Source organism: Candida pseudojiufengensis, assembly GCF_024610245.1.
Source record: "Candida pseudojiufengensis strain CBS 10847 chromosome Unknown scaffold5, whole genome shotgun sequence".
Classification (NCBI taxonomy): domain Eukaryota; kingdom Fungi; phylum Ascomycota; class Pichiomycetes; order Serinales; family Debaryomycetaceae; genus Lodderomyces; species Lodderomyces pseudojiufengensis.
This window is the reverse complement of record NW_026261528.1, coordinates 66,234-78,633: the sequence shown is the minus strand read 5'-3', so window position 1 is coordinate 78,633 and position 12,400 is coordinate 66,234. Positions and strand designations below refer to the sequence as shown.

The 12,400-nt window shown below is 24.6% G+C and overlaps 4 protein-coding genes across 4 annotated transcripts; 2 read left to right on the top strand and 2 right to left on the bottom strand. All coding sequences in view use genetic code 12, as the record gives it.

Annotated features, from left to right (window-relative positions):
- Positions 1–1,779: 1,779 nt before the first annotated feature.
- On the top strand, positions 1,780–2,574 carry KGF55_002351 (uncharacterized protein; the record flags this gene model as incomplete). The annotated part of the gene is made up of 1 exon (XM_051757025.1): positions 1,780–2,574. One exon carries the CDS (start codon positions 1,780–1,782, stop codon positions 2,572–2,574), a length of 795 nt encoding a protein of 264 aa, XP_051614612.1.
- A 2,022-nt stretch (positions 2,575–4,596) lies between these two features.
- On the bottom strand, positions 4,597–5,730 carry CDA2 (chitin deacetylase; the record flags this gene model as incomplete). Its single annotated transcript, XM_051757024.1, has 1 exon — positions 4,597–5,730. One exon carries the CDS (start codon positions 5,728–5,730, stop codon positions 4,597–4,599), a length of 1,134 nt encoding a protein of 377 aa, XP_051614611.1.
- A 364-nt stretch (positions 5,731–6,094) lies between these two features.
- On the bottom strand, positions 6,095–7,432 carry RTT109 (H3 histone acetyltransferase; the record flags this gene model as incomplete). Its single annotated transcript, XM_051757023.1, has 1 exon — positions 6,095–7,432. One exon carries the CDS (start codon positions 7,430–7,432, stop codon positions 6,095–6,097), a length of 1,338 nt encoding a protein of 445 aa, XP_051614610.1.
- A 3,058-nt stretch (positions 7,433–10,490) lies between these two features.
- On the top strand, positions 10,491–12,116 carry INO2 (Ino2p; the record flags this gene model as incomplete). Its single annotated transcript, XM_051757022.1, has 1 exon — positions 10,491–12,116. One exon carries the CDS (start codon positions 10,491–10,493, stop codon positions 12,114–12,116), a length of 1,626 nt encoding a protein of 541 aa, XP_051614609.1.
- Between the last annotated feature and the right edge of the window lie 284 nt (positions 12,117–12,400).

Below are 12,400 nucleotides of genomic sequence, written 5' to 3'. Positions count from 1 at the left end.
ATCAATGACATAAATTTTTATTAGGTCCTGAGTGTTTAAAACAAAAACCAATTAAAAAAAGGGGAAAATGTTGGTTGAATTAATTACTGTAGTTTTAGCCTATATGATAATTATTAGGAGAGGGAATTAAACGGGTGCAAAATTTGAAAAATAATATTAATATATGTGTAACACAAAATCCCGAGGTGTGTGTCACCTTTTGTAATAATGAATATGATGATAGATGGGTCAATTTTAATCAGTGTTTCAAAATTATGATTAAAATATGTCACATCATTTTGCTCAATGAGCGTAATTGGTCTGTTCTGCTTTATGTAGTATAGAATAAAATAATTTGAAAGATAATGAAATTGTACATCGAGTGGCCAAGTTCTTAAAATTCTAGCCACTATTTTTTCTTTCACAGTGATGTGATATGATTAACAATTTATTCTCTTATCAAACGTTTATTTACTTTTTTTTTCAATTTTCATATTGTTAACAACATTGTATTGTAAATCCTTTGTTATAAAATTAAAAAAATATTTGTTTTAAAAATAGAAATTCAAATAGTCTAAACTTAAGTTAAATGATTCAACAAAATTATAATTATTATAATTTGATTGAGAAAGTTAGTCATATAACGTTAATAAGTATTAAATGATATATTATAATTGGAATATTGAATGCACAGTCATTACTGAAGTAACAAATTAGTTCTACTTATCTTTTGAAAAATATATCTCATCTCAAATTATTCTTATTTAAACTTTAAACTTAATACTACTACTACTACTACTAACTAAGTACTACTAACTAAGTACTACTTAATTAGTATATTTAATTACTTAATTAAGATTAATAACAATACTCCTAATACTTGTTGTTTGTGTAAGAAATAATCTTTGTGTTTAGTTTTACTTAGATTATTATTATTATTAGTTAGTCTATTAAATTATTATTATATAAGTAAAAATAATATATTAATAAATTATCACATGCTAAATAATATTTATAATTATAACCAATGAACCAACCAAATATTCAGCTATCATCTTATGAAAAATATTGTAAACAGTTTCAAGAATGAAGTAGACCAAATGAAATAAACCTAACGTGACATTTATACTTTGAATTTGTATATGTATAAACCATAGCAAATTAAGCAAGATAATCAAGTTCTATTATGTATCTATTATTATACAAACAATAGAAAGTAATTTCATAATTTTAATATGAAACAGAAAAATCATGTTTTAATTTAGACGTGGACTTATTTATTACGAATTAATTTTAGTACTAAATTTAATACGATCATCGTGGTACAAAACGAGACGTGGTACTAATACTTTTGTACTACAAAACTTGTTATCTCTCTCTTTTCCTATAATAATTATTTTTTTTTTCATATGACTTTAAGTTGTTATAGATAATTAATATTTTCAATGAAGTATAAATAATCCTTAAATTTTCCTTAATTTTAAAATTTTCTTTGTTCATGATTTTTTACAACCCATTTACTTAGTTTTCATTCATCTTTTCATTCATCAATCAATTATATCTTCTTCATAGAAAGAACTATCTAATATCTAAATCTAGATATTACACTCAATCAATTAATCAACTAGATTTATCTAACTAAGTTACACATACACGTGATAAATACCCCTTGAAATATATATATCATATAAGTATATATAATAACAACAACCACTAGCAATTAGAATCACTACTACATTTACTACATTTGCTACATTCATACTACACCACTACAACTAATTACAACTAATTACAACTACAATGTCTGATCAAATTGATAAAGTTAAACAACAAATTAATCAACAAATTCCAAAAACAAATAAAAAATTTGATTCAAAATCTTTAAATCATTTAAATCAATATTCAATTGTTAAATATTTTTTAAATATAATTTTACAATTTTCAATAATTCAAATTTTATATAAACAATTAATTTTACCAATTTATAATTTTATTAATATAAATATTATTTCAATTACTCCAATTTATAATTTATTTACATTATTTGATTCAATTATAAATGAAATTTTAATTAAATTTGATTATTATTTTTTAAATTTACCTCAACAACAATTACAAAATTTTGAAAAAAATTTTATAAAACCAATTAATTCAAAAATTATTGAAATAAATAATCATTATTTAACTCCATTAGAAAATAAAACAGAAGATGGTATATTTCAAATTTTTTATACTTTAAAATCAATTTTATTAAATATTACTTCAACAACAATAAACAAAGGAGATGAAATTCAAAAAACAATTTCTTCAACTTTTAACAAAGAATTACAACAACAAAATTCAAAAGATTTAAATTTTGTAAATAAAAATATTAATGCTTCAATAAATACTTTCAACAAAACTTATAATACTTTTAATGAAGAAGTTTTAATACCAATAAAACAACAAACTCAAGAATTATATGCAAGTGGTTATAAACGTGGAGAAAATTTAATTGCTGATACAAAAGAAAAAATTAATCCAAAATTAGAAGAATATAAAACAAAAGCTGAAAATATTATTAATAATAATACTCCTGTACAAGTATCTGGTTAAACTGAAAGCTTCCAAACTGAATAAGTTTTTCAAGCTTTAGCTTGAAATACTTGAAGTTTGAAGCTTGAAGCTTATAAGTTTATTATTAAAATCTGAATCTGAATCAAGAATTAAGATTTATGAATTTAGAATTAAGCTTTAATTCAATTAAAAATTTCTCAATATTTCATTCATCACCATCATTATTACCTTACTATTTTTTTATATTATTTGTTTTTAAATATTTTCAAATTTTTTGAAAGATTTGTTTATTATTTTTACTTAATTAATACCATATTATTATTATATTATATTAAATCCTAGCTTACATTCCACAATTACCTCTTTTTTTGTTTTATCATTATTTACCTACTTACGTACATGCATACATAATATACTTTCTTTCAAAAGATATCAAAACCATTTTAAGATCATTACTTCTTATCGAATTTTATGAACAATCCATCAAATTGAATTGAAAACTTCATCTCCTTTTCAATCTGCTTTACTTTGCTCTTCTCATGAAAATATTATTCGTGAAACTTTCTTTCAACAGATAAGAAAATATTTAAATTTGAAAACGATAAATAAATATAAAGTAAACAATAGATAATCACAAAACAGCAATAAAACAAAAAGGATTTACAATTGAAATATCTTTCATCTCTTGCACAGAATAAACAATAACAATATTAATAACAATAACAGTAATATAGAAAAAAAATATGAGCATTGGTTATAGTTGAAATAGGTGTGGTTAGTTGAAATGTATATCTATAAGTAATTTTACTATCTATAATGCATCAATCATAGTCATGCATCATCGCCACCATTTTTATTAATATTACTGTACGCCAATCCTTTTTTCTTTTATTGAAGTATATAAAGTTACGTAGAGCAAACTTAAATTAAATAAGCTTGTTTATTTACTTGATACTTATGCATTTATTGATTTCTTAGAGTTTTGAGATATTTTGATGATAATAATTCGAGTAAATTGACGATATAATTTTAATTGACGAGAGAAAAATAATGATAATGTGATAGAAACTTTATTTATTTAATTTTATTAATTTGTTGATTATTTTTATCACTGATTGATTCAAATTTAAAATCACTGATTATTCATCCATGATACCTTTCTTTTGATAATGTTTTTTTGATCATTTCTTTTCAAGTTTGAGTCGTTTTTATCAAAGAATTAAAGTGGCTTTTTTATTCCAATTCTCGGGATTCAAAATTCTTAGTATTCAGATATTTGTCTAAGTTCTTCCTTATATTCCTGAATATCCTAATGATCCTATTGATACAAACCATCCTCATGGAAGATTCTTCTTATCCTACTTATCCTAACTTGCTTAATCGTCCCGAATTGATTATTAAACAAATCAAAGATTTCATCAATACTTTTGCCACGACATACATAAATACATTAAAATCATTTACTCAAGTGATAATCTATAATTAAAAGACAATAAAATAGGACCTTTTGTTTAAGAGTTTTTATCCGATAAATACGATAAACAGGGCGTATCTAAGACTCAATCAAACGTCATCTTTATCTTTCTATTATTTTATTGATTTATCAAAACCGTTTTAATCAAAAGTATGTATAAAATAAAAATACTTTGTTTTAAGGAGGTAAAATTATATTATGAATATTTTTATAAAACGTTTGAGGTATATATTTATTTCACTTTTTTGATCTGATTTGATATGATTCGATTTTGATTTGGATTTGATCTTCAAATTTAATTTGATTTGAATTTGATCTTAGTATTTTGGGGTGAATTGATTATCATCTACCTTCAACAATTTGATTTTGATAGCTTTTTTGCAACTGTTTTTGTAGGTTTTGATTTTGATTTTGGTTTTACCCCTTGATTTTGCAACTCTATCGAATTTGTAGTTGAGAGTAAGAGAATCTCATATCACAAATAGATCAACCAGAGCTTAATAAGTCGAGATAAATGAACAATTTATTCTGATGTCCATAATCACTATAATCACTCATAATAACTAAATACAGCAAATTCCAATTATTTAAGGATTATCAAAAGTTTTTATATAATCAATTCCACCAACACATTTAGGTATAGTTAGTTGTTCATGATCACCCAAGATATTATTTAAAATTTCAATTCCAACATCAACAGTTCTTAAAATAGCATCATGTTCTAATATTATCCCCTTTGATTGTTTCAAATTTTTAAAATCTAAAACATCCTTATATATGTCTTTTTCATTTCTTAAATTTGAATTATCCAACATTTTCCAATCAAATGTATCAAAATCCCATAACACAGCTTGCATTCCAAATTGTCTTAAAATAGATCTTATTCTATTATCAATTCCTCCATATGGAGGTCTAAACCATTTTGGTAAATGATTTCCTGTTGCATTCATTGCCCATATTGACCATTCTATTTGTGCAATAATTTCTTGATTTGTTAAACTTGGTAAAAATTTATGTGACCATGTATGTGATCCCATTATATGACCTTCTGCTAAACTTTCTTTATAAATTTCTGGAAATCTTATAATATTTACACCTAATGTGAAAAGTGTAGTCTTGGTGTTTTTTTGTTTTAATGCATTTAATAATTTTTTTGTATGTGGTGATGGTCCATCATCAAAAGTTTGTGAAATTTTTGGACATGTATAAATATCATCAAATTCAACACAATTAAAACAATCAAATGAACATGCAATTGGACTTCTTAATATTGGATTTGAACATTGTGATTGTTTATGTATTGGTAAATCTTCAATTTTATTAAAATTTATAAAATCTAATGGTATATAAGGAGGATTTAAATCTGGCCATTCTTTTAATCCTGTAAAATCTGTAAGCCATTTGGGAAATGGTAATTTTGGTGGAAATCTCATTGGTGATGGTGGCATTTCTGATAATTGATTTATGATGTGTTCGCTGTTATCATTATTGTTGTTGTTATTCTTAGTGATCGCTTCATCATTATTTATTGCATTAAAATTATTATTCAAAGGGGATGAAGAAGTTGATTGATGATCATTTGGATTAAAATTAAATAATTTTGGTTTAAATGATGAAATTCCAAATCTTTTTGATAATGAATATGATTCTGGTGATAATGATAAAACGACATTAGAAATTGAAAAAATTAAAATTGATAAGATAATCTTAAATTTTTTCATTTTTCTTGATGTTATACAAATGAATGAGTTGATTTGGTTTGATTAAAAGTATAATCTTTTTATCAAGATTTGCATTTGAATTTGTACATTTGTTTTGTTATGTGTTGAATCTGAGATCTGTGTTTGAAAAAGCAGTCAATCATCAATTTGTGCTCGAAGTAGTTTCAGCAGATCTAAGATCTACTAATTTAATCAATTTGATTGATAACAAATTTTTATGAGGTCTTTGTTGATGATAAGAATTTATAAAGGTAATGTCTAAGTTCTTGAAATGTATGAAAGTCGTTGATAATTCATCAGTTCTGATATTACTTAGATGGCCGAACTTGAATAAGCTAAATATGCATGAATTGTATAGATCAAATCACTTCTTCTTTCGTTTAATTAATCCAGTTAAATCATTAGTTTGAATACGTTTCTGACCTAAATCTTGAGTTTTTGAATTACTATTATCAACCTCTTTACTTCCAATAACTTCCCCATATTCAAAATCCCTAAATCCCAATTGATTTATAAAAAAATTTGGTATTTCATTTTCAATCATATAATTTATATCAATTTCAATATTATAATTTATATTTTTTAATAAATTTATAAATTGTTTATATTGGGAAACTGTTACTTTAATTATATCATCTTCTTTATCCTCAGTGGTTGTAGTATTATTATCAAATATATAATTTTTAAATTCACATCCAATTAATCCAACACAATCACCAATTCTAAATTCTTGTCTATAACCCAATTCTTTATAAAATTGTGAAATATTCATATTAGAATATCTATTTTCAATAATTAAATGTTCTAAAAATCTTCCCTTTGGATCATCAGGAAATAAAGGGATAGAATAAATTGCTAAATCATTTTGGTTGTGGTTATCAAAAATATGACCAATTGACCAATTATTATTAAATGGTTTTATAAAATTTAATATAGATTGATTATCAGATCCTGGAATTATTAATTTCTTGGTGGTCCAATTTAAAGTTATTGAATTTACAATTTTTAACCACCAATTTAATAAAATTTGACCATTTATTTTATGTTTTAATTTATTTTTTGAAGAATTTGGGAAAATATATTGTGGTGCTGTTTTTGTGAAGATGCAAAGTTTTAAATTAATTGTATTTGGAAGTTTTAAAAGTGTTTTTGGTGATTGTTGTTTTGAATTAGATCGGTTTTTATTATAATATGGAAGTTGATTGAAAGTCAGTGGATTTTGCTTTAAATTGTTAATCAATTTATTTAGTAGTAAAAGTGTACCATTTGTTTCATTCGAACCATTATATATAGGTTCGTCATCAGTATCTTTCCTTTGTTTTTCCTTTTTAACTTTAATTTGATATTTATTAATATCATAATTTATAATAAAATCCAATACTTCTCTAACAACATCACCAATTTTAAAATTTATCTCTTTCAAACCAACAGTATCACATTTTGAAACAAATATAAATTGATCAATATAATTATCAAAAATTTGTAAATATATAAATATTTCAATACCTAATATTATAATATCATTTTCAATTAGTATAAAAAAATGACGAATTTTTAAAGTATTTGATAAATTTTTTAGTTTGGGAAGTTGATGAATTGGTGATTTTATATATATTGGATTTGATTGAATATATAAATATTTAAATTTTGAATTTTTTGGTAAAACATTCGATAATTTTGTTGATAATGATGTATTTGACATATAACTTCAAAATTGAATTGATAATATAAAGATTGATTAGCAGAATGAAATTTTCCTATCTACGATTGGTTGGTTTGTAACTCTGATGTTTTCTAAAAGATCTCATCCTAAATTTACGCATTGATAGTTCATCTTGTTTTTTTTTCATTGGTACGCGAATCAAAATATTATTATTTCTCTTTATTAGACGCGTATAATATGGGGGAAGTTCTAGACCTCTTTCAAACTATAAAAGTCAAAAATTGGTCAATAGCTTGTACTAAGTAACATACCAATATGAAGCAGTCATAAGTTAAAAAGTTTAATATAGAACATGGGTGGTGATTACATTACGATACCAAATAGTTCAAAGGATTATATAATATCGTCAATTTTTGTAACAAATAGACTTCTTTAACTTCTAATGACCATGTTGATATTTAAAATTTGTAATGATCTCATACACAAAATATAATACGGTATATGTTATTATCCTTTAAGGTACACAAGAGTGATAAAATTTTAAATTATAGTGAGTTAACGATTTATGAAATCTCTATAATCAAGAACGTTTTATTCGTTTGAATATTGTTAATAATGTTAATAATATATTATAACAAACAAACAAACATACGAACAATATTATTAAGACGTTGTATAGATTGTCGATGTAACAAAACCATTATTATAACGTCTAAATCTTAATGAGAATGGAATTGAAATTACTCGATACAGTTTGAAAGGAAGGTTATATTAAAGGGATAGTTAGACATTGTAGTACCTTAATTTGAAACTTCTTTTACTTAAATTAGAAATAAATAATTTAGTTGATGTAATCTACACAAAATTATAATGATTTAACTAATTAATGAACACTAAATCTAAAAATACGCTTAACTCCTACGAGCAAAAGATACGTAAATCATTCTGTTAAGGTGGGTGGGGGCATGACTGCGAAGGGGTGATGATCGCGACATCCGTACCGCAGTACGAAATTTCTTTATAAAACCTTCGATTAGCTCCATCAACTTAAATGATCAAAGCACAGAATCACTTTAGATGTATTTCTGAAGGTCATTTTGATCTACTCAATTTACTTTTTTTAAAATTTGCTGCAAATTTGCACCAAAAATTTGGAAAATACGAAAGTACTCAAATTTCACCAAAAAAACTGTGTTATCTTCAAGACAGATCATGTTAGATAAGCAGCCATTTATAAAACTTGCATTTTTCAGAGTTTATATAGGTCTTTTGCATGGTTTCATGATGAAGACTTTATTAGTTAATGTATGGATGTGCTACCACATTCGCAATCATCACCCCTTCGCAGTCATGCCCCCACCCACCTTAATTTAAAGATTGAATGTTAGAGAAGTGCATTGCATCTGTAGAAACGAAATCGAGATTAAACGAAAAAGATTATGAAACTTGTAAGACACTGCCTTTTATTATTATTTTTATAGATCTATTTCAATACTTGATACCTATTTGAAACCTTTTAGATTCGTTTGATATCTATTTTTTTGTACAATAGTTCAATCTCAACGAGTTAAATTCGTTGGATAGAGTAGAGGATATTATATCAGATTTTTTTGGGTTATTCTTATGCTTAGGAAACTTATTATTTTACCTTCTGTGCTGTTTATTAAATATGGTATTTTCTTCATTTTCGCTCTAATTGCTCGCCCCGTATTTTTTATTAATTTCGTATCAATTTTAAAATTTTAGTGATATCACTGCGGTTGTAGTGGGGGAGCAATGAAAGGAGAACAAATATAATAAAAGGACCGTTATATTGTATTGAAATTACTGTAATATAATAACAGGAAGTCTTTATATGTAAGTAAGTACCGTAGAATATATTTTTCAAATTTGTATCACGGAATCTTGTTGTTGTTCTATTCAACGGTTTTAATATTATAATATGCGCTAATATTATTTCCAAAGAATGACTTTAACTGTAAAAATAATTGACGTTTGAGTTCAATCATCAAAATTTTAAAAACAGGTAAAGTTATCGGATACTAAGAAAGTAATCATCCTTCTAATTCAATTTAGTCATTATAAACTTTGATTAAATTTTTGTTGATATACATTTTTGTGTATGATTTGACCCTTTAATTTGACTGATCTGAAAAAGGTTATAACCACAAATTTAAAGAATAGATAAGTAATTTTAGTTCGAACCTGTTAGGCTAACTCAAAGGACTCATCAAATCACCTAATCTTTGAGATTATTTGTGGTATCAAACTAGCTACATGTTTCTCATTTACTTTATTGTATTGATGTTCAACTCTCTACATCTTTTGTAGTTTATTGAACAGATTCATAATAAGGTTTTAGTAGTAAATCAATCAACAGTCTAGATATAGCATAATTTAAGTTTTATTGCATATATAAATGGTATCCCCACTTTATTTTTTGAAGTATGATTCGGTATTAAACTGTATATAAATGATCACATTAGTTTATATACAGGTTAACTCCTATATGATATTCCTTTAAATTAGACTAACTCCAGTTGGTAGCTTCATAATACAACAATAATAAATAAAAAAAGTAATTTATTATTTTTTAGCTACTTGTACACTACTATAATTTAAATCACTACTAACTAATTAACCACCTCTAATTAACTAACAACTAACAACTAAGTAACTCAATAATATAATAAAATCAAATTACCATACTTTTAAAATTTTAAAATTTAACAACCAAACAATCAAACAATTCAAACTACTACTACTACTACTACCTATCATCACTTTCACAATTCATAAATACCATCCTTTCATCGGTATACCCACATATTCAAATCAATTAGATTTATAGTATAGATCTATCTATCTATCATATTCATTTTGTTTTATAAAAATTTCATTTCTTTAATTTGATTGATAAGTTTCTTCAAACTATATTACGAAGTAAATTTATAACCAAACACTTTTCAAGTTTAAGACCTTAACAAATACAATTTCAACAATAACAACAAACATCTTACCAGTCTACTTTCATACCAAAGATCAAATTTAATTCTTAAAGTATTATACCTATACTTAAACATACAACACATAAATAATGAATCAATCAATAGCGAATAATTCAATTAATCAACAAAATACAACAATAAATGAAGATGAAAATAATAGTAATGAATTTGATAATTTATTAGATATTTTCTCATCTGATATGGATTTTGAACAAGCTTTTTCAATGTATAATAATTTACAACAATCTAAAATTATTGGATCATTTGAAGAATTAAATAAATTTCAACAATTAAATAGTCAATATGTTACTAATTTAAATAATCAATCTGGTTCAATATCTTCTATAAATCAGCAGCAACAACAACAACAACAACAGCAGCAACAGCAGCAAGTACAACCACCAATTTTACAACAAACACAACCAACTCCGGATGAATTTGCCTTCTCAAGACAACAAATACTAAATGGTCCATCACAACTTCAACTACAACAAACACAAATTCAACAACAAACACAACAACAACAACAACAACCACAAGAAGAAGATGAATATGATCAATTTTTCACAAATACTGAATCAGATGCTTTAGAAAGATTTTTAGATAATTTAGCTAATCCAAATTCATCAGCTGATCCATTACAATTTTATAGGTCAAATTCAACAACAAATCATCATATTCAAGCTCATAAAGATCTTGATTTAGATTTTAATTTTGAAATGCATACTATGAAAGTACCAACACCATCATTCAAACAACAAGAACAATCACAATTACAGTCACAATCACAAGCACAATCACAATCACAACATCAAAATCAAAATCATCATCAAAACCAACTTCATGAACAGCCAAAACAAATGCATTCACCACCTTATGAACAACAAAAATCATCATATAATTCAAATTTAAATATAAATGATAATATAATACAACAACCATCACCACCACATTCATTTCATCATCAATTAGTGCAAAATCAATCTCAACAACAAACTGTACAACCACCTATCTTGAATAATCCCTTTTTACAAAGTGGTAATTTTAATCAAGATCATAAAACTCTTAAAAGAGAATTAGCTGAAGCATTTGCTCCAACAGAAACTTTCACACAAAAAGTATCAACTAATATAAAATCACCAAAACTACAACAGCCTATTCAAAATTCAAAGCAAATTAAATCAATACCGACGACTACTGATCCAAAAATCAAAACTGAACCTACCACAAATCAATTAATAACACCACCAATTTCAGGAGATGAATGTAAAAAAAGACAAAGTGATGATGAAGAAGATGATGAAGAAATGTCATCATCAGAAGAAGATAACTCATTAAGTTTAGTAAATTCAAATTCATCATCATCATCAGAGAATCAACAACAACCAAAATTAAAAAAAAGAAGAAGATCATCAAATAAACCATTATTAACATTAGCTCAAAAAAGATTAAATCATTCAGCATCAGAACAAAAAAGAAGAATGGCATGTAAAACAGCTTATAATAGATGTTTGAATCTTATTATAGATTTAAAAAAATTTGAAAATTTACCTGATCATAATAATCAAAATGATATTGAAAGAAAAAGTAAAAGAGCTTTAAAAACAAAAGATGGTTTACCAAATTTATCAAAACATAATGCATTAGTTAGAATTAGTAATGAAATGATTTTAATTAAATCATTAAATGAAAAATTAAAAGCATTATTGAATTGAAAATAGAAATAAATGAAAATAGATAAAAACATGGGTGATTGTGTTACGAGATATATAAAAATTATGTTATTCAATTCAATTCTTTATTCATTATATAGCTTATAAATTAAATTAATAAATATATGTAAAATTTTATACTGGTTAAACAATGTTTTTTGGGTGATTGTAGAATTAAAAATCCCTAAACACAAAGTAAAATAATATATCAAAAATGGAATTAAATTTTCAATAAAAAGATCAAAATAAAAACACGCTAAATTCCAAACTTCTACAACAATACATTA